Below are 19,357 nucleotides of genomic sequence, written 5' to 3' on the forward strand. Positions count from 1 at the left end.
AGCCTGGGTCACAAATTTTTCATGGCCCTCTAGTGGCTGTGTTGGCTCTTTTACCAGAAGTAATGTATTTAGTGTTAACTCTGGAAATGTTTACTCAGTTCTGACCAAACTAAGCTTCCTAATGTATATCGTGTTCTAGGAGGCTAAGTTTGGTCAGAATCGAGTGAAATATATTGACATTATTTTCAGCTCTTCTACCCCACTATGAATGGGACGCAGTTGGTGCTGTGGGTTAAACCACAGAGCCTAGGGCTTGCTGATCAGAAGGTTGGCGGTTTGAATCCCCGCAACGGGGTGAGTTCCTGTTGCTCCTGCCCATCTAGCAGTTTGAAAGAACGTCAAAGTGCAAGTAGATAAATAGGTACCCCTCCGGCGGGAAGGTAAACGGCGTTTCCGTGCGCTGCTCTGGTTTCGCCAGAAGTGGCTTAGTCTTGCTGGCCACGTGACCCGGTAGATGTACTCCTGCTCCCTCGGCCAATAATGCGAGATGAGCACCGCAACCCCAGGGTCAGACACAACTATATTGTGTTTTCTTTTTGGATGCTACAGTTGTCAGTTGTCCCAGAAGACAGAATTCCCTGAACCCTGTGCTCCTGGGTTTTTAAATCTCTTTCCTTGGAGAAATCTAGGACTGCTCACAACTAGGGACAATTGAAATGTTACTTACTTCCAGCCAAAGGGTGTGATTTTTAAAAAAGCTCCATACTGTGTACAGTGTTCCAGCTCCATGCGACTTTTGGCATTTGCCTAGCCCCATGCTTCAATTATTTAGCCAACTCTTCAGGGCTTTCACCCTTGAAATTATCTTGGAATCTGTGGAGCAAAACTTTTAATGGAATTTTAATTTGGGGTTGTTGTTTTAAAATAAAAAAATAAAATAAAACCCTTCCAGGAATGGCTAGCTTGTGGCTGCTAAAAAGGATTTTATTTGATAGAGGAGGTTTTTTTTTTTAAAAAAAAGAAAAAATATTTTGTGCATCTTATACTGAGTTCATGCTTCAGCAAATGTAATTATGATAATCTAGTTTTTGCAATAATCTCTGAAGAAGATAAGATGTATATCCATTTGCAGCAACTCAGCTGAGCGAAATCTTTTCAGTATTTCAAGATCAGTGACTGGTCTCAGCAGTTTGCCTAATTTAAAGGCAATAAATAAGAACCCATGAACTTTTGGAGGAAAGTGCCTTGGTTTGGGGAGGTTTGTATTGGAAAGATTTAGAAATTGGATATAGGGATAATAAGTGGACGCGGGTGGCACTGTGGTCTAAACCACTGAGCCTAGGGCTTGCTGATCAGAAGGTCAGCGGTTCGAATCCCCGCGGAGGGGTGAGCTCCCGTTGCTCAGTCCCAGCTCCTGCCCACCTAGCAGTTTGAAAGCACACCAGTGCAAGTAGATAAATAGGTACCGTTCCGGCAGGAAGGTAAACGGCATTTCTGTGCGCTGCTCTGGTTCTCCTGAAGCAGCTTAGTCATGCTGGCCACATGACCTGGAAGCTGTCTGCGGACAATCCCAGAGTCGTCCATGACTGGATCTAATGGTCAGGGGTACCTTTACCTTTAAGTGGATAAAAAGTGACATGTTTGATGTTAACAGGGCTTTTGAGTCATTAGTATGTGAATGCTAGTCATCCCAGCATTTTATTTTGCCATGTGAATTATGACTTCAGACAATTTGAATGCCTTTGGTATTCAGCTTATTTTACTACATACTTATGATAAATATAAAGAGATTTCATAGCTGGGTTTTTTTGTTTTGTTTTGTTTTGTTTTGCTTTATCCTAGCCTCCTTGTGATGCTTCAACTGTATCAAAAGTGACTATAGGGCACTCTCAGTTGGTTTTCATTCGGCTCGGTATTGGATCACTGCATTAGGTCGGTACAGAGGGGCTGTGAAATTAACATTGTAGACCCAAACTGGAATTAGAATTACATTCTGTGCCTCCGCATTTCTAGAGTTGTTGAATTGGCTCCAGCATTGACTTCCTGTTCGATTTTGGTTCCTGTGCTTTTTCTAGCTCTCTATTAAATCCTCTTGATTTCTCATGAATATTTTTGGGGGGCTATTGTGGGCATATTAGTACAGTTGTACATAGATGTACCTGGGCGTCCGTAAGAGAGTTCTTAACACTCTTTGTACTCTGGCACTCCCTGGGGGTCAATAGGAATACCGATTCAACTGGGATCTGTATCACTAGGGTTAAATTCAGCCTTGAATAAGCCACATGGATGGTTATCTGCCAGCACCTGCTGAATATGGAAAAGTAGGACTCTGCTGTCTCTTGCGTAAAGGTCAAAGGCACGGATGTGGAATGACAGATATTATAGGTCAGGTATGGGGAGATAGTTATATCTCCCACCCCTCATGGGCCAAGCTTAAAAGGTGGGCAGAGTTGTCTACCTGTCAGTCACAGTGACATTGTACCCCAGAGGCCCGAGATTTGGAGTTAACATGCCCACTCTGTAATTCTTGCCTTTCATTGACTGCTTCCAGACATGCCGCTATCCATGAACAGGAAGCTAGCCTGTCCACAAGCTCGGTGTCTGTGCAAGCAGCTTGAGTAGTCCTTGCTTTGCTCCTACCTTCCTAGAAGGGAAGCCAAGAACAGACCTTGGTTTCCAATCATGGTTTGCCTTGAGAAGAGCAAACTACGAACACTGGTTTGCACACGACACTGTGGTTTGCTCCCGCTTTATAAGAAAGGAGCAAAGGGCAAGGTGCTTGAGCTGTGTGCATAACCATCGTTTATGGCCAGCATTACGTGTGAATGAAGCCACTGGCGAATTGGGCTGCTGGTTCTGAAACGCAGTTTGTAGGTACATGGAAGAGTTTTCTTGGAATTTCCACCCTGTAGGCTATCATGTTTTTATGTCCCACTATATTTTTTTGGCTATCCATCAAGAAGGAACGGCAAGGGGAAGATTTGGTACTTCTGTGAAATCGTTTCCACCCTTTTTTTTTCTTGTAGGCATAAAGGCTGACACTGTGAATGAATTCCTGGCTGTTCTTGAAGATGTATGTCTATTCAGTCATGTTTCCTTCTGTGTTCTGAACCGAAAATCGAATGCATTTTTTAATATATATATTAAGTGTTGCCCATCATTCTTTGTTTTTTTCCTGATCAAGAGTTTTCCTTTTGAATTTTTCTCTTGCATGAGTTGCCATTTATCTGGAGACCTGCAGGTGTGTCCCTCCTGTTAAAATTCACTTTCCCCCCTAGCCCTGGGGAGGGTCTCTGCTTTGAGACTGCCCACCTGCAAAGTGCCGGGGGGGGGGAGAGAGAGAAGCAATTTCCCCAGTAAATATCAAATCTAACTTTATATTACCTGGATATTAAACTGATTCCCACATATTACCAGATTCAGAATTGTTTATTTTTGCCTTATCACCAGACCATCACAAAGCTAGAACTAAACAAAAGGGTGCTTCGTATCTGTAATGAAATTAACAAAATCTAGAATGAATAATATTTTCACAAACCTAAATAAGATTGTATAAAAGTGTCAACACACCTAAAATATTGAATCTTCCTAGCAAAGAGGCAGCATTAAATCAGTCTGTATGGTGCTGGGCAGATACAACTTTTTTTTTAGCATAGGGAAGATAGGCTCCCCATGTTCCACTAGAACTTTAATGATGCCATATATGCTCTAAACTCGGTGGAAAATGTGAATGGAATGTTTTGATGGAATTCCATAAGATTTTCTTGATCCTCTCTGCCTGTTCTCTTCCATGCTACATCCAGTACTGATATCATAACTGAGATACTGATCATTTGTGGATGAAATTGCCCTGGAGTTTTGGTAAATATCTAGCACTGACATACTTTGCTCGCCTCCTATCCCTAGAGATTAATTTACCGTATTTTTCGCTCCATAGGGCGCACCGGACCATAGGGCGCGCCTTGTTTTTAGAGGAGGAAACAAGAAAATATATATATTTTTCTGGTTTTCCTCCTCTAAAAGCCCTGTTTTTTTGAGGATCAGCTAAAAGTTTTGCAGCTTTTTTTGCAAAGGGAAAAGCCCTGTTTTTCTGAGGATCAGCTAAAAGTTTTGCAGCTTTTTTTGCAAAGGGAAAAGACCTGTTTTTTTGGGTTTTTTTTTTAGGATCAGCTAAAAGTTTTGCAGCTTTTTTGGAAAGGGAGAAAAGCAAAGCCCCAGGGACCACCTTTCGCTCCATAAGACGCACAGATATTTCCCCGTCATTTTTAGGAGGAAAAAAGTGCATCTTATGGAGCAAAAAATACGGTAATTTAATTTAATTTAATTTATATACCACCCTATACCCGGAGGTCTCAGGGCAGTTCACATAAAAATATCACAGTATATAAAATTAAAATAAAAGCAATAACCCAATAATACCCCCCCAAAAAGAGCCACATTTTAAAAGGGTATGGGATGTTGATCAGGTCAACCAAAGGCCTGATTAAAAAGGAACATTTTTGCCTGGCGCCTAAAGGTGTGTAATGAAGGTGCCAGACGAACTTCCCTGAGGAGAGCATTCCACAGACGGAGCCACTGCAGAGAAGGCCCCGTTCTCGTGTTGCCACCCTCCGGACCTCTCAAGGAGGCGTCACACTAAGGAGGGCATCAGAAGATGATCTCAGGGTTCGGGTAGGTTCACATGGAAAGGCGGTCCTTGAGAAGAAAGGTTTCCCTTGCAATTTGCTTTAAAAGCAAAATTGTTCTCTTACTTGCAAGTCCTCAAAGTAATTAGAGATCCTTCAGAAAGTTTGTGTAAGTTTCTTGGCAGAACGAAACAACTTTAATGGGCTTCTACTGGTAAGGGTATTTTTGCATGTTGCAAATCACAGTACTGATAGGAAACATTTCTGTTCATTTTGTAGATTTGCTTCTAAGCCATTAACGTGACCATGGGAGATATGAAGACCCCGGACTTTGACGACCTCCTTGCGGCATTTGACATCCCAGATATGGTTGACCCTAAAGCTGCTATTGAGTCAGGACACGATGACCACGACAACCACATCAAGCAGAATGTGCATGCTGATGACGATTCTCACGCACCGTCGTCGTCCGATGTTGGCGTCAGCGTCATCGTGAAAAACGTGCGGACGATTGATTCCTCTGAAGGAGCGGAGAAGGAAGGTCACCCCTCTACAGGCAATGGCTTGCATAACGGGTTTTTAACTGTTTCGACTCTAGATGGTTACAATAAAGAAGACTGTAAATCTCACAAAGAGGAAGGCTCCGTTTCGGAAACAACACTGAAAGAGTCTACCTTCAACCAATTTAGCCCTATCTCAAGTGCCGAAGAATTCGACGATGATGAAAAAATTGAGGTGGATGACCCTCCTGATAAGGAAGAGATGCGTGGGAACTTCAGAGCGAACGTATTGACGGGGTCCGCCTCCCAGCAGGATTATGAGAAATTAAAGGTACTTGGAGGGGAAAACCTGATGAAACCTGGAGTTGCAGGTTCCAGTAATGCCGATAAAAATAAACTTGTTAAAAGAGATTCAGAAACAAACTCTGCACCTTTGGGTATGTATGAACCCTTTAAAGCGAGAAAAATAGATGATAAGCTACATAAAGAAAATCCCGAAAAGGTACATGAAAACCGGGTACTTGATGGAAAAACAGGCACAGAGAAAGCGGAAGCAAACCTCACCAGTGTTTCACAGTCGAAAGCAAAGTCATCAGCAAAACTCTCCTCGTGTATTGCTGCCATCGCGGCACTTAGCGCTAAAAAAGCAGCAACAGACCCTGTTAAAGACCCACAGTCTACTTCAAGAGAGCCTTCTCCCTTGCCAAAAGATATGAACGAAAGCCCTAGGGCCATTGACAAATCACCTGAATCTCAGAGTCTCATTGACTGTGCTAAGAAACCCTCCGTTAAGCAACCTGACAGTCCCAGGAGCGTATCGAGCGAAAACAGCAGCAAAGGGTCTCCGCCGTCACCCGCAGGCTCGACACCAGCAATCCCGAAAGTTCGCATCAAAACCATCAAGACGTCGTCTGGCGAAATCAAGAGGACGGTTACGAGAGTGTTGCCAGAAGTTGATTTGGACGGCGGTCGGAAAGCAGAACAAACCGCTTCCATGGTGGCGTCCATGACTTCGCTGCTCTCCTCCCCAACTTCTGCCGCAGTCCTTTCTTCCCCCCCTCGGGCACCCCTCCAGTCAACGGTTGTCACCAACGCCGTTGCGTCCGCAGAACTCGCTCCGAAGCAGGTCACCATTAAACCTGTGGCTACCGCTTTCCTTCCGGTGTCGGCTGTTAAGACAGCAGGATCCCAAGTTATCAACCTGAAGCTCGCGAACAACACGACGGTGAAAGCCACCGTGATATCTGCTGCTTCGGTGCAGAGTGCCAGCAGTGCCATTATCAAAGCGGCCAACGCCATACAGCAGCAGACTGTGGTGGTGCCAGCGTCTAGCCTTGCCAGCGCAAAACTCGTGCCAAAGACAGTCCATCTTGCCAACCTTAACCTACTGCCTCAAAGCGCTCAGGCCACCTCCGAACTCCGCCAGGTGCTCACCAAACCTCAGCAGCAGATCAAGCAGGCAATAATCTCTGCGGCGGCTTCGCAGCCTTCGAAGAAGGTGTCTCGAGTCCAGGTGGTGTCCTCTTTGCAGAGCTCCGTGGTCGAAGCGTTCAACAAGGTGCTCAGCAGTGTTAACCCCGTCCCTGTTTACGTCCCGAACCTCAGCCCCCCCGCCAACGCGGGCATCGCTTTGCCCCCGCGTGGCTACAAGTGTTTGGAGTGCGGAGACTCCTTCGCCCTCGAAAGGAGCCTGACGCAGCACTACGACCGGAGGAGCGTGCGGATCGAGGTCACCTGCAACCACTGCACAAAGAACCTTGTATTCTACAACAAGTGCAGCCTCCTCTCCCACGCCCGTGGGCATAAAGAGAAAGGGGTGGTGATGCAGTGCTCCCACTTGATTTTGAAACCCGTCCCGGCGGACCAAATGATAGCTTCTCCGACGAGCAACAGTTCCGTCGCATCGTCCGTCCTTCAAAGTTCCATCGGGATGGGCGCCCATACTGTTGCCAAGATACAGTCCAACATCACCGGAGCGGTCATATCGGCTCCTGCAAGCACGCCTGTCCCTCCAGCCATGCCCCTGGACGAAGACTCGCCAAAGCTATGCAGGCATAGCTTGAAGTGTCTGGAGTGCAACGAAGTTTTCCAGGACGAGACGTCTCTAGCAACGCACTTCCAGCAGGCTGCAGACTCAAGCGGACAAGTACAGTATCTTATATTTAAATTCCAATGTTCCTGGTACTATGCAAAGGAGATTGAGATGTGCTCTTCTCTTCCCCCCCCCCCCCCCACTTCTTCATAAATGTGTGTTTTCCTTTGCATCGTTTTGTTCTTTTTGGTCATAACTTTTATTTTTTTAAGTGGCAAAAGATTGAGAAAAGTAAATTTAAAGTGGGCTGGAAGGAGGAATCGTTGGGTAGCAAAAAACGGCTTTTTTGAGAAGAAAAGTGCTCGTAAGAATTCCTAAGTAGTCTTTAAGCTACTTAAACATAACAACGAGGCAAAGTATTTCAACTATTAAGGGTTCCACAGCCTGGCGCCTTCAGAAGTTCTTGGACTATAACTCCCATCAGCTCCAGCCAGCATAGCCTGTGGTGGGATGGGAGTTATAGTCCAAATTTGGAAGGCACCAAGTTGGGGAAGACTGCTATGAAACAGTTTTCTGCATGCTGTTGGAGAGCTCCCCATCAAATTTCAAGGGTTCCGGCTAAATGCTCAACTGTGCAGGAGGCCATTGAGGTTACTGGTGTGTTACTTTTCTGGGGTCTGGAAGCAGCATGGTTCCTGATAGAAAAGTTTCAGTCCATATGTCTTTCTGCATGTAGCACTCTCATACAGGCTTTGTTTTTCTAGCATGAGTGTGCACATGCACGGACATGCGCGCACACATGATCTGTATCTATAATGATCTGCTCCAGAAAATAATCTGGAGGCATCTGGAAAAGACTCCGGATTGTGTTGGGTTTCATCAGCCCCCCCCCCCCAAAAAATCAACTTAATTTGCATTTTCCAAAATGGTATCAGAAACAAAAGACAGTTATCCAAATTTTGCATTTTGGTTCTTCGGCCAAGTTATGTATACAAAAATAAACTAGGCTAAATTGTGCCTAAGATGTACATATAGAACACCTATAAAATATTTGCAAATTACTTTGCCAAAATCGTGTGTCACATAGAATTGTATACAGAAATGTGGCTATTTAGAGGAATGCACACTAAGATGCTGGACATAGGTGTATGTATATGTGTGCATATATACACACAGACAGACATTTTGCAAACTGATGTGGAGAACTGCAATTAGGACTGGAAAATGAGAAAGTGAAATTGGAAGGTTCATGTACATCCTTATGTACAATGGATTTTGTTGAGTTGCTACCCCTTTAATAATTTGCCAGTTGACAGACACAACCTTTGCTTTGTCCCCGTCCCCCCCGGTAGTTAAATTTGCTGCATGAAGTTTCCTTACCCTATTGGGCGCTTGCCTTCTGAGCTCTGTTAATGTGTGAAGTCCATGGAAAAACATGCCCATCATTGTTTGCAAGCCTGTATCAAAAATACCACTGAAAAGTGGCGATTAATAGGTCTCATTTTCTTCTCCATGGTAGCCTGTGTGCTTAACACTGCTTTTCATATACAGTCAAACCTTGGTTGTCGAACGTAATCTGTTCCGGAAGACCATTCGGCTTCCGAAACGTTCAACAACTGAGTCGTGGCTTCCGGTTGGTTGCAAGAGCTTCCTGCACTTAGCGGAAGCTGCGTCGGACGTTCGGCTTCCGAAAAACGTTCTAAAAAAATGGAGCATTTACTTCCAGGTTTTCGCCGCTCGGGAGCCGAAACGTTCCAAAACGGAGCCGTTTGGGAGCCGAGGTTTGACTGTAGTTATTGGCCGTTAAAGATTTCTCGTTGTTCCCAAGTGTGGTCTGTGTATTTTACTGCAGCTGCAAAGATACATAGCGAAGTATCAAAAGTAAAGCACAGGCATGGTCTTTCCCCAAAAATATAGTTTTACAAAAAAGGTTAGGAAGTTTTTTTAAAAAAGAACCAATCGAGCTAAAACAGGCCAGCTATTACGTATTAATATCTAAGTCCTTCCTAAGCATTGGTCGAGCTGTGATGCCATGGAGTTTTGACAAATATTTTAACTGCTCAAGTAAAATTTAGACGAAAGAAGCCTTGAGGCAGAAAAGGCTGTGTACTATTGGATAGAAGGGGTGCAGAGAGTTTAGATGTGTGAGCCAGCATGAACTTCCGGTGTCCCTGTATTCACTCACCTTTCTGGTGCAGGGCGAAATGAAATGAAATTCTCTTAGGGATAGTTCCTCAGTATTCCCTCTTGTGCTGTTTGGGTGTGGAGAGGCGAAGAGAGCTGCTTTCAGGACAAACCGAATAGAATGAACCTGCCTGCACATTTTTCTCAGTATAACATTGTTATCTGCAGAGTGGAGCAGCCCGTTGTTTGGGGAAAGTAACTTTAGCGGCCATGCCAAACTCTGCGCATATGATCCTTTAGGGCTGATTCCACTCTTCAGGTACATGCCTGTGGCAGATATTATAGTCAATAAGACCTTGCTGGCACCCACCATAAAAAACGGTTAAAAAGCTTCCAAACTTGGTATTTCTTCTAGTGTCCTTTATAAAACAACACAGTTCCTCTCAACATGTGTGTGCAACTTGACCTGACGTTTATCCCCCAGTCCTATAGTTATTCTACCCTCCCTCCTCTCTCTGCGAGGGATGGCATCTCTAAGGAAACCTTTAGGATCTTTGCCTAATAAGAGAAATGAGGAGTGAAACCTATAGAATGGCACCAAGACGCACACAGTTTCAGTACAGTGGTACCTTGGTTGTCAAACTTAATCCATTCTGGGAGTCCATTCAACTCCCGGAACTGTTCAAAAACCAAGGCGCAGCTTCCAATTGGCTGCAGGAGCTTCCTGCACTCATTTGGAAGCTGCGTTGGACGTTCGGCTAATTATTATTATTATTATTATTATTATTATTATTATTATTATTATTTATTTGTACTCTGGGTGGCTTCCAACAAATATTAAAATACATTAAAATATCACAGATTAAAAACTTCCCAAACAGGGCAGCCTTAAGGTATTTTCTAAATGTCAGGTAGTTGTTTATCTCTTTGACCTCTGATGGGAGGGCGTTCCACAGGACGGGCACCACTACTGAGAAGGCCCTCTGTCTGGTTCCCTGTAGCTTTGCTTCTCACAGTGAGGGAACCGCCAGAAGTCCCTCGGCGCTGGATCTCAGTGTCTGGGCTGAACGATGGGGGTGGAGACAGAGGCCGTTTAGGGTTTTAAAGGTCAGCACCAACACTTTGAATTGTGCTCGGAAACGTACTGGGAGCCAATGTAGATCTCTCAGAACCGGTGTTATGTGGTCCCGGCAGCCACTCCCAGCCACCAGTCTGGATTAATTGCAGTTTCCGGGTCACCTTCAAAGGTAGACCCACGTAGAGCGCATTGCAGTAGTCCAAGTGGGAGGTAACCAGAGCATGCACCACTCTGGCGAGACAGTCTGTGGGCAGGTAGGGTCTCAGCCTGCATACCAGATGGAGCTCGTAGACAGCTGCCCTGGACACAGAATTAACCTGCACCTCCATGGATAGCTGTGAGTCCAAAATGACTTCCAGGCTGCACACCTGGTCCTTCAGGGGCACAGTTACCCCATTCAGGACCAGGGAGTCCCCCACACCCGTCGGTCCCCTGTCCCCCCAAAACAGTACTTCTGTATTGTCAGGATTCAACCTCAATCTGTTAGCCGCCATCCATCCTCCAACCGCCTCCAGGCACTCACACAGGACCTTCACTGGTTCTGATTTGAAAGAGAGGTAGAGCTGGGTATCATCCGCATACTGATGAACACCCAGGCCAAACCCCCTGATGATCTCTCCCAGCGGCTTGATATAGATATTAAAAAGCATGGGGGAGAGGACGGAACCCTGAGGCACCCCACAAGTGAGAACCCAGGGGTCTGAACACTCATCCCCCACCACTACTTTCTGAACACAGCCCAGGAGGAAGGAGCGGAGCCACTGTATAACAGTGCCCCCAGCTCCCAACCCCTCTAGACGGTCCAGAAGGATGTTATGGTCAATGGTGTCAAAGGCCGCTGAGAGATCCAGCAGAACTAGGAAACAGCTCTCACCTTTGTCCCCAGCCTGCCGGAGATCATTGACCAACGCGACCAAGGCAGTTTCAGTCCCATGATGAGGCCTGAATCCCAATTGGAAGGGATCCAAATGGTCCACATCCTCCAGGCGTGCTTGGAGTTGTTCAACAACCACCCACTCAATCACCTTGCCCAATAATGGTAGATTTGAGACTGGGAGATAGTTGGCCATATTGGCCGCGTCTAAAGATGTTTTTTTAAGAAGCAGTTTAATGACCACCTCTTTCAGTGGACTCCCTCGCAGAGGGAAGCATTCACCACCCCGCAAAGCCCATCGCCCAGCCCTTCCCGGCTCGCTTTTATTAGCCAGGATGGGCAAGGATCAATAAGACAGGTGGTCGGTTTCACTTGTCCAAGCAGCCTGTCCACATCCTTGGAGGTAACAGATTGGAATTGATCCCATGAAACATGACTAGACAGAGCTCTAGCACTCTCCTGCCCCGGCCCTGCTCCCACGGTGGAGTCTACCTCCTTCCAAATCTGAGTGACTATCTGCAAAAAACTTTGCAAAAGCATTGCAGGAGATCTTGGGGTCCCTACCAAGCCCTGGTGATGAAGGTGGTTCTGATAGATTGCGAACCACCTGGAAGAGTCTCCTGCTGCTGTTTTCTGCAGATGCAACAGAAACGGTGAAGAAGGTCCTCTTCGCCATCACCATTGCCACTTGGTAGGCTCAAAGTTGAGCTCTAGCCTGTGTCCGGTCTGATTCAGAATGAGTTTTCCACCACTGGCGCACTAGCCGTCTCAGCGACTGTTTCATCGCCCTCAGCTCCAGGGAAAACCATGGGGCTGTCCAGGCTCCATGCAATCGGAGAGGGCGCTTCGGAGCCAGACAGTCAATAGCCCTGGTTAACTCCACATTCCAAAGAACATTTGAAAACCGGAAAACCACTTACATCTGGGTTTTCGGCGTTCGGGAGCTGAAACGTACGAGTACCAAGACGTTCGAGAACCAAAGTACGACTGTACTGGTTTTGGAGCAGTGGTTTGCAGCAGTGTTCTCACAAGCCCTGTTCAAGCATTCAGAGGAATTTGTGAAGGCTCACATTTTGTGATTGGGGTGTGGGGCCATGTGCACTGGCTTCACCCCCATGAAACCCCACCTCCCTTTCTCCTGATAGTACCTTGATGTGTTGCCCATAACAGTTGGCAGTGGAAATCTCACAGTGTTTAGCTAAATGTACCGTATATACCCGAGTATAAGCCGACCCAAATATAAACCGAGGCACCTAATTTTCCTACAAAAACCTGGGAAAGCTTATTGACTCAAGTATAAGCCGATTCACCTTTGCTGCTGTGGAGGAGGAGGAGGAACGAGCAGCCCGAAAGCAGCCCTTTGGGCTGCTCCTTCCTCTTCCTCCTTTGCCAAGTTTGCATTTATGTGAGCAGTTCAGGAATGGAACAAGCTGCCTGGGGAGAGTAAAGAACCGCTGTTCTTGTATGCTTCTTAAGGAATGGTTGACTGGGGAGAGCGGGTGGCGGCACGAGCGGAGAGAAAGGGCTTCTTTCTCACCGCCCCCACCGCCCGCCACACTCAAGTATAAGCCGAGGGCAGCTTTTTCAGCACAAAAAATGTGCTGAAAAACTAGGCTTATACTCAAGTATATAGGTAGTTGAAATCGCCCCTTTCATCTGGGTGATCGTTTGGAGGATTCTGTCTGTGGCCACATGAATGAGTTAGAATTTCCCTGGAGCTTTTTGTGCTCCGTGCAAAGAAAGACTGGAAGAGGAGGGGGCAGGATGGTGTTGCATACAGATCTTGGAAGTGGGGATGGCATCTGTACCCTTGCACCTCTGCACAGTTTGAGTCCTCCTGTGGTGTTGCAGAAGGTTACTGCTCTCACCTTTCCAGGAGATCATAGATTATGCGTCAGTCAGAGAGAGGGGATAAATACCGGTACCTTCCCTGAAAGGCTCCCTCATGACCCATATTCTCCAGAAGAAGGGATGTGCATTCACCCAGTATTGTAAAAGTTTGTGGGAAAGGGTTTGTGAGTTGTACTAGCTAGATCTGCTGTTTTCTGTTTGGGTTCTGAGCTCAGGTTATGGTGCTAGTAATATTTGTTCATTTTATTTCATTTAAAACATTTCTGGGCTGCCTTTCCCCTTGAGGAAGGATACCTATTTAAAAATCACACACACCAGGCAGTATCATACACAGTATAAAATTCGGCTGCACCAAGCAGGACTAAAACCGGAATTAGATATTTGCAAAAGCACAGTCAAATAAGTAGGTTTTAAGGAGGCACTGAAATAAAATCGGAAATGTCTCTTACCTAAGTTAAGTGCTACAGTTAGAGAATAACTTGATCCCAAGCTTACGGACATAGAAAACTGCCTGGGATTTTTAGTCTGTGATTAGCAAATACCTGATTGATGAGCAACTGGGACAGTGCCTTCTTTGTGGTGGTGCTACAGTTGTGGAAATCTGCCCTCTCATAGATACTGCAAGCCTTCCTTCTGTCCCATTTTTATATGGTGCTTGAAAACATTTTTATTCCAGAAGTTGTTTTGTGATGTTTGCTTTCTTCCTTTTCATGCCACCTCTCCATCAAGAAGCACTCCCAGGGCAGGTTACACCTTCCACGTAAAATGTACACCGTAACAGTAACTTTATACAATCAACAGAAAAACCTTCAATAGAATTGTTCTGTCTGCTCCTTCTGAATACCAGGGCCCATAGGCCTTCTTTCTTGGCTCCTTGTGCACCACCAAAAGCCTGGAAGAAGAGGTGGCATTGAGGACAGAGCAATGCCAGGGCCAGCTGTGCTTCTGAGGGGAATCATCTCCACAACTGGTGGCAGTGCTGGTTTTTGCGGCCAAGAGTATTTCAGCACTTCATTTGATTTTGATATTGCGGTATTTGACTAACTTTTGTGCTACTGCAAGGATTAACCCTAGTACAAAGACACACACACCTACCCTGGGTGCCACACGCTGTCCCCAGATCTGTTCTAGAGGGGTGGGAGTACCCTGAGAACAAATTTAGGGGGTGCAGAGGGGAAGGAGAGAGTAATTATGTTGTGCAAAGATAAATCCTTGTGCCAGCAGAACCTGAGACTTAGCGCACAGTGAGATTGGAAAAGCAGGACATAAACAACTTAATTGAATAGATAGATCTCTCTAGGTCAAAGAGCAACAACATTTTACATGAAATGCATAAAAAACAACAAAAAGTTAATTCAAAAACAAGATAATGTATATCATAGAATCCTGGAGTTGGAAGGGACCATGAGGATCATCTAGTCCAACCCCCTGCAACGCAGTAATCAACATGGGGCTTGAACCCATAACCCTGAGATTAAGAGTCTCATTCTCTACCAACTGAGCTATGTGTCCAAACAATCTTCAGGAGAATGATGTAGCTAAAATCACTGATGAACAAGCATAACCAATTAGCATGACTGTGTGTAAGGACGTTTAGTGGTTGCTCATGAGTAAAGCGCCAGACGCAGAACTTCTAAAAACTAAGTTATTTATTGTGCACAGCTATGTACAGTGGAGCAAAAGATCAAACGTCCATCTCATCCCTCTGCAGAGTCCAGGAATGACCCCTTCCTGTCCTTTGTCCAGCAAAAGAGGCGCGGGATTCTGAACCCCCGCCTCCCCCTTCCACGTCCTTCCTGTCTACCCCTTCGGAGCGTGGAAACCTGACCCCGTTCCCCGCTTTTCCCTCGGTGCTGAGGCTCCGCGATCCTCTCAGAGCCCCTGCACCGCCTTCCTGCCTCTGACTCCCCCTCCCCACTGGAGGAATGGTCGCTTCTGGTGCTTGAGGGGGAGGACGAACTGGTAATCAGCTTCTGGGGTTCTCTATACCGCAGACGCTCCTGCGATCCTACCAGCCACGGGGAGGGAAGTTTCCTGACACTGTGCTTCAGCTGGTGAAACTGCAGTTAACACACCAGACTGGCATGGTAACTAGATCTGCAGTTCATCAGTGAGAAATCCATATTTTACATCAAGTTTACTCATACAGTTACAGAGAGGGAGGTTCTAGTAAACAGCCTTTGCCTCATCTCCTGAGCCAAGATATATCTACCCATGAGTAGTGATGGGAGAGAAATATGATTCATTTCACATTTAAAAGCTAAGTTACCTGATTTGCACTTCTGAAACCAATAAAATAACTGGAATGCTGCTATCCTTTGAAATCTACACTCTCCAAATTTTGCTCTGCAGTTCTCCAGCCAAGTAATGTTTAGATAGATGTGTATACCGGGTTTAATTGTGCACGCAAATGCCTATATTAGTGAAAATAACATACAAAAGTGAATTGCTGTATATTTGGGGAAAATTATCTGCAAAAAATGTGTATATTAGGCAAAATTCACACCAAAATGTCGATGAATTAAAACAAACAAATACATTGCAAACTGATATGAGTATGTAGAGAACTGAAATTAAGATTGGAAAAACAATAAACCAAGGGAAACAGAAATTCATAGATTTCACCCATCCCTGCGTATAAGGTAGATTTGTGTGTGTGTGTGTGTATTTTCAAAAAATATTCAATTAATTATCCAGAGCTCGTGTTGGTCAGGACTTTTAGTCAGATCATTCTCTTGTGGATTGTTTGGATCCATGCACAGTATATTACTCTCTTTTTCTGGACTATTGAGACAGTGTGTGTGTGTGTGTGTGTGTGTGTGTGTGTTGTTATATTTGCATTGAATAAGTTTTGGTTTATGGGGCAGCCTGTGATTCTAGATATACTGTTGACAATAAACATTAACTGCTTTCTGGAATTGACTGCATACTTTTATTTAGGGTTTACTCTTGGGGTTTGGGGGCTCAAGAATTTGGGCTGCCTTTTTGTGCCTTTCTGTTGCCAAGATTCCCAAGTCTGAAGAGCAGCTTGCTTTGGAAGTAGAAAGGCTAAGAGAAAATGTGTATGTTTCTGTCCTGAATATACTTTTGCCACCTTGCTTTCTAAAGTAGAAGAATCAACCCCAGCTGGAAAAAAAAGTCTTCCCCAACCCTTTCCTGGCTCTATTGCAAACTGTCATCAAAGCAAGAGTTGGTCCCTACAGTGAGTATCTAGGCATTTCCAAAGCTGGCTAGCTAGCTGCTCCTGTTTAGAATGGAAATTTACCAGGGGATTAAGAGGCTGTGGAAGATGAAGTCTCTGCAGTGGAGCTGGATTATGATTTGAACTTCTAAGACCTCTTAAACGAGCCAGCATGTGAGATAGCGGAGCCTATTTTGCAAGACGTTCATCACCAGTAGACTGTAAACTAGCCCCCGTTTTTCCTTCTAGAAATCCTATGTAACAATAGTTGCTAATCTTAATAAAAGCTAGAAAGCCAAATCAGAGCAAGGGCCATGCTGTCTGCCATCACTCTGAATGTACGAACACTGTTACAAATTTTGAGGAAGGGGAGAGCAGCAAAATGAACAAAACAACCTGAATGGGTTGCAGGAGTGAAGTTTATTTGTAAAAGTACTATTTGCCACCCTTTGGGGCTTATCTCTTATATATTGGTAGTAGCTTTTAAAATCAAGCAATACCACTTTTGGAAATACAGAATTGGTCATAAACTGTGTAATGCTTCTTTGTAAGCTCAAAATGTTAATATTACCTCTAGTTTACTTTTCTTATTTGTTTGTTGGTTTGCTATTCATTGATACGAAAGCAGAACCACTAACACACACACACACACACACACACACACACAAAATTATATTTTAAATGTAAAATTCAGCAAGGAAACATTTCTGAAAGAAAGAGAATTTGCAGATCTTTAGTGCATGTTCAGCTTTAGGGTGGGGAAAGCAAGAAGCAAAATAAAATATTGGCTCAGATCCCAGCAAAAGAACTGGGTTGATTCAGTTGCTGATGCACATCCCCATTCCCAGCAAAAGGCACATCTGGCCAATTCGGTGTAATGTAGATCGGGATGTGCGTATATAGATGCAAATTGTCACTGGCAGGGCACACACTTAAATCTGAGCTCGTACACATCTTGTGTGATTTATGAATTGGTTAGAATTCCAAACGAGCTAGAAATCTCTCTTTTTAAAAAAACAAATAAATAAATAGCTAGCTTCTGTGGCAAATTGTACTTGTGGAGCTGCGTGAAACCCATTCCAGGTTGCTAGGTTACCCATGGATTAACTGCAGAACCTCATTTATCTCTTCTTTCCAAACTGAAAAGCCCAAGCACATGCAAAATGCTAACATTCTGGTTTGCACTACTTTAGGCCACAGGTGGGGCAGGGCTTGTATTGTTGAATACTGCCTCAATCCCTGCATGTAATAACGAACTAGAATATCTGAGAGAAATGTGTGGTGCATGTCTCTTCGAATGCTAGTTCGTTGCATATAAGGCATATTCCCTCCCTCAAACTCCCACCCCCAGTTGGTGGTGCCTTCCAAAATTTGACTCCTGAAGGTCTGAAGTGGTTCAGTCCAGAACTGCAGAACCTCATAATTGCGAACTCAGGTGGTTAAGTGCCGACGGGATTGGAAACAAAATGAGGCCACTAGGGAACAAGAGAGGAAGGTTGCAGCGTTGTAATGGGATTCCTGAGGTTTGCAGGTATATGGATTTTGGTAGACACCCCCCCCCCTTCCAGTGAAGACTGAGCATGCTCGGTAGTTGCAGAATGTCGGATATCAGTTGGAAGGAGTGCTTCTGTTAGAGGGAGGATATACTGCAACATTTTGCTGCTGCTCCTCTTACATCTTCTATGCACTGGGTTTTAGGCGCTACAATGCTATGTGCATTGACTCAGCAGAAAGCCCCATTGTGTCTTGCGGGACTTACTAAAGAGTAAGGCTGCACCAGCAACATACATTTAAACCAGTACCGTGCTACTCCAAGCAGTCATGGTGGGGTGATTTAGCAACCAGTCTTCCAGGGAGCTCTGGGTATTGTAGCTCTGTGCAGGGAAAGTGGGGTGGGGTGGGGTCTCTTCCAGCCACTCTCAAAGCCCGTAAAGAAACAACACTCCCTAGGTAAGCCATGCCTATTCAAAGGGGTATCTTACTGCTGTGTTGATGGGGCCTATGCATGATTAGGATTATATTCCAAAGAGTCGAGTCTGATATTTAGGGTTGGTGGGGAGGGGCAGATAAAAGACTAGACAGTGCTGCAAATTTTCTCTTGCGAAATATGAAAATAACTGTATTTTATATATATATGTAGAAAATACAGCGTCAACACTACATTCATTGCTGCGGTACTCTCTTGTTCTGTTTCTATACTGCTCTTTCCTCCAAGGTTCTTAGAGTTGGTGTGGACATAGGATATTGATGCAGTTTCCCATCCGCAAGGAATAGCCAGACTCAAAGCTTGGGGAGATGGAAATGACCATTGGGGTTTGTGAGGGTTCACGAGCTGGACCAGACAGAACTGAATTCAAATCCCTGTTCAGCTGCATGGCTTCCTGGCTGATCTTGAGCCAGTTGCTGTCTCTCAGCTTAACCGATATTGTTGTATGGGTGCATAAGACCACCCAGAGGTCTGGAGGAAGAGCAGTATGAAAAGCATAGCCTGAAGATGCCTGGTTTAGATTTGTTGTAGAGGCCCCCCACCGGTCTTTGCAACCCATCCGTAGACCTCATTTGCTACAGCTTGTGGATCAGGGTTTTGAAATGACAGCGAGTTATGAAAAACAGCTCATTCCTGTTGGGTTTTTCACCTTCCCTAACGTTTCCGATTTCTTTTTGAATAAAAAGGGAGTCTCCCCCCCCCCCCCCGCGACTTGCCCCATGCCTTTCAATACAGTCGGTAAAGCACATGATGTTTCATTTACAACTTAAGCAAAAGAAGGCAAGGTTCCTCCTTCGTGGGGCTTAACCCTTCAGGGTTGCATCTAACAAAGATCCTGCGTAAGGAAGTGGAATGATTTCTGCTTGTGCAACAACATAACTTTCTTTCCCTTTCTTCCTCCTGCACAACCCCCCACCCCACGCCCCACCCCAACTTTGGTGGTTCTCCCAACTGGCCAAAACAAATTATGAAGGCTGGGAACTAATGGAAAAGTTAACAAAATATATCAGAACTCTACACAATCCGAAAAAGGTCAACTTTTCTAAAGGTTGGCATCCGTTTGTTGAACCCATTAAAGTTAAGGAACATGATTGGCAGCTGCCCTCTTCTCATGGGTTCCTTTGGGGAAACATTCTTGGATAATATGCTGACGAAAGACAATTGA

General features: G+C 45.1%; 1 protein-coding gene across 9 annotated transcripts in view; it reads left to right on the plus strand.

Moving 5' to 3' along the window:
• The window catches only part of ZNF532 (zinc finger protein 532), a 53,207-nt gene that overhangs the window by 17,647 nt on the left and 16,203 nt on the right, over positions 1-19,357 (plus strand). For all 9 annotated transcript variants that reach the window (XM_033164048.1, XM_033164047.1, XM_033164053.1 and 6 more), the window contains one exon: positions 4,845-7,211. In XM_033164048.1, coding sequence (XP_033019939.1) covers positions 4,872-7,211 — 2,340 coding nt within the window. In that variant the 5' untranslated portion in view covers positions 4,845-4,871. The remainder of the gene's footprint in view (positions 1-4,844; positions 7,212-19,357) is intronic.

The sequence above is a fragment of the Lacerta agilis genome, chromosome 11 (assembly GCF_009819535.1).
Source record: "Lacerta agilis isolate rLacAgi1 chromosome 11, rLacAgi1.pri, whole genome shotgun sequence".
NCBI classification, from domain to species: Eukaryota; Metazoa; Chordata; class Lepidosauria; order Squamata; family Lacertidae; genus Lacerta; species Lacerta agilis.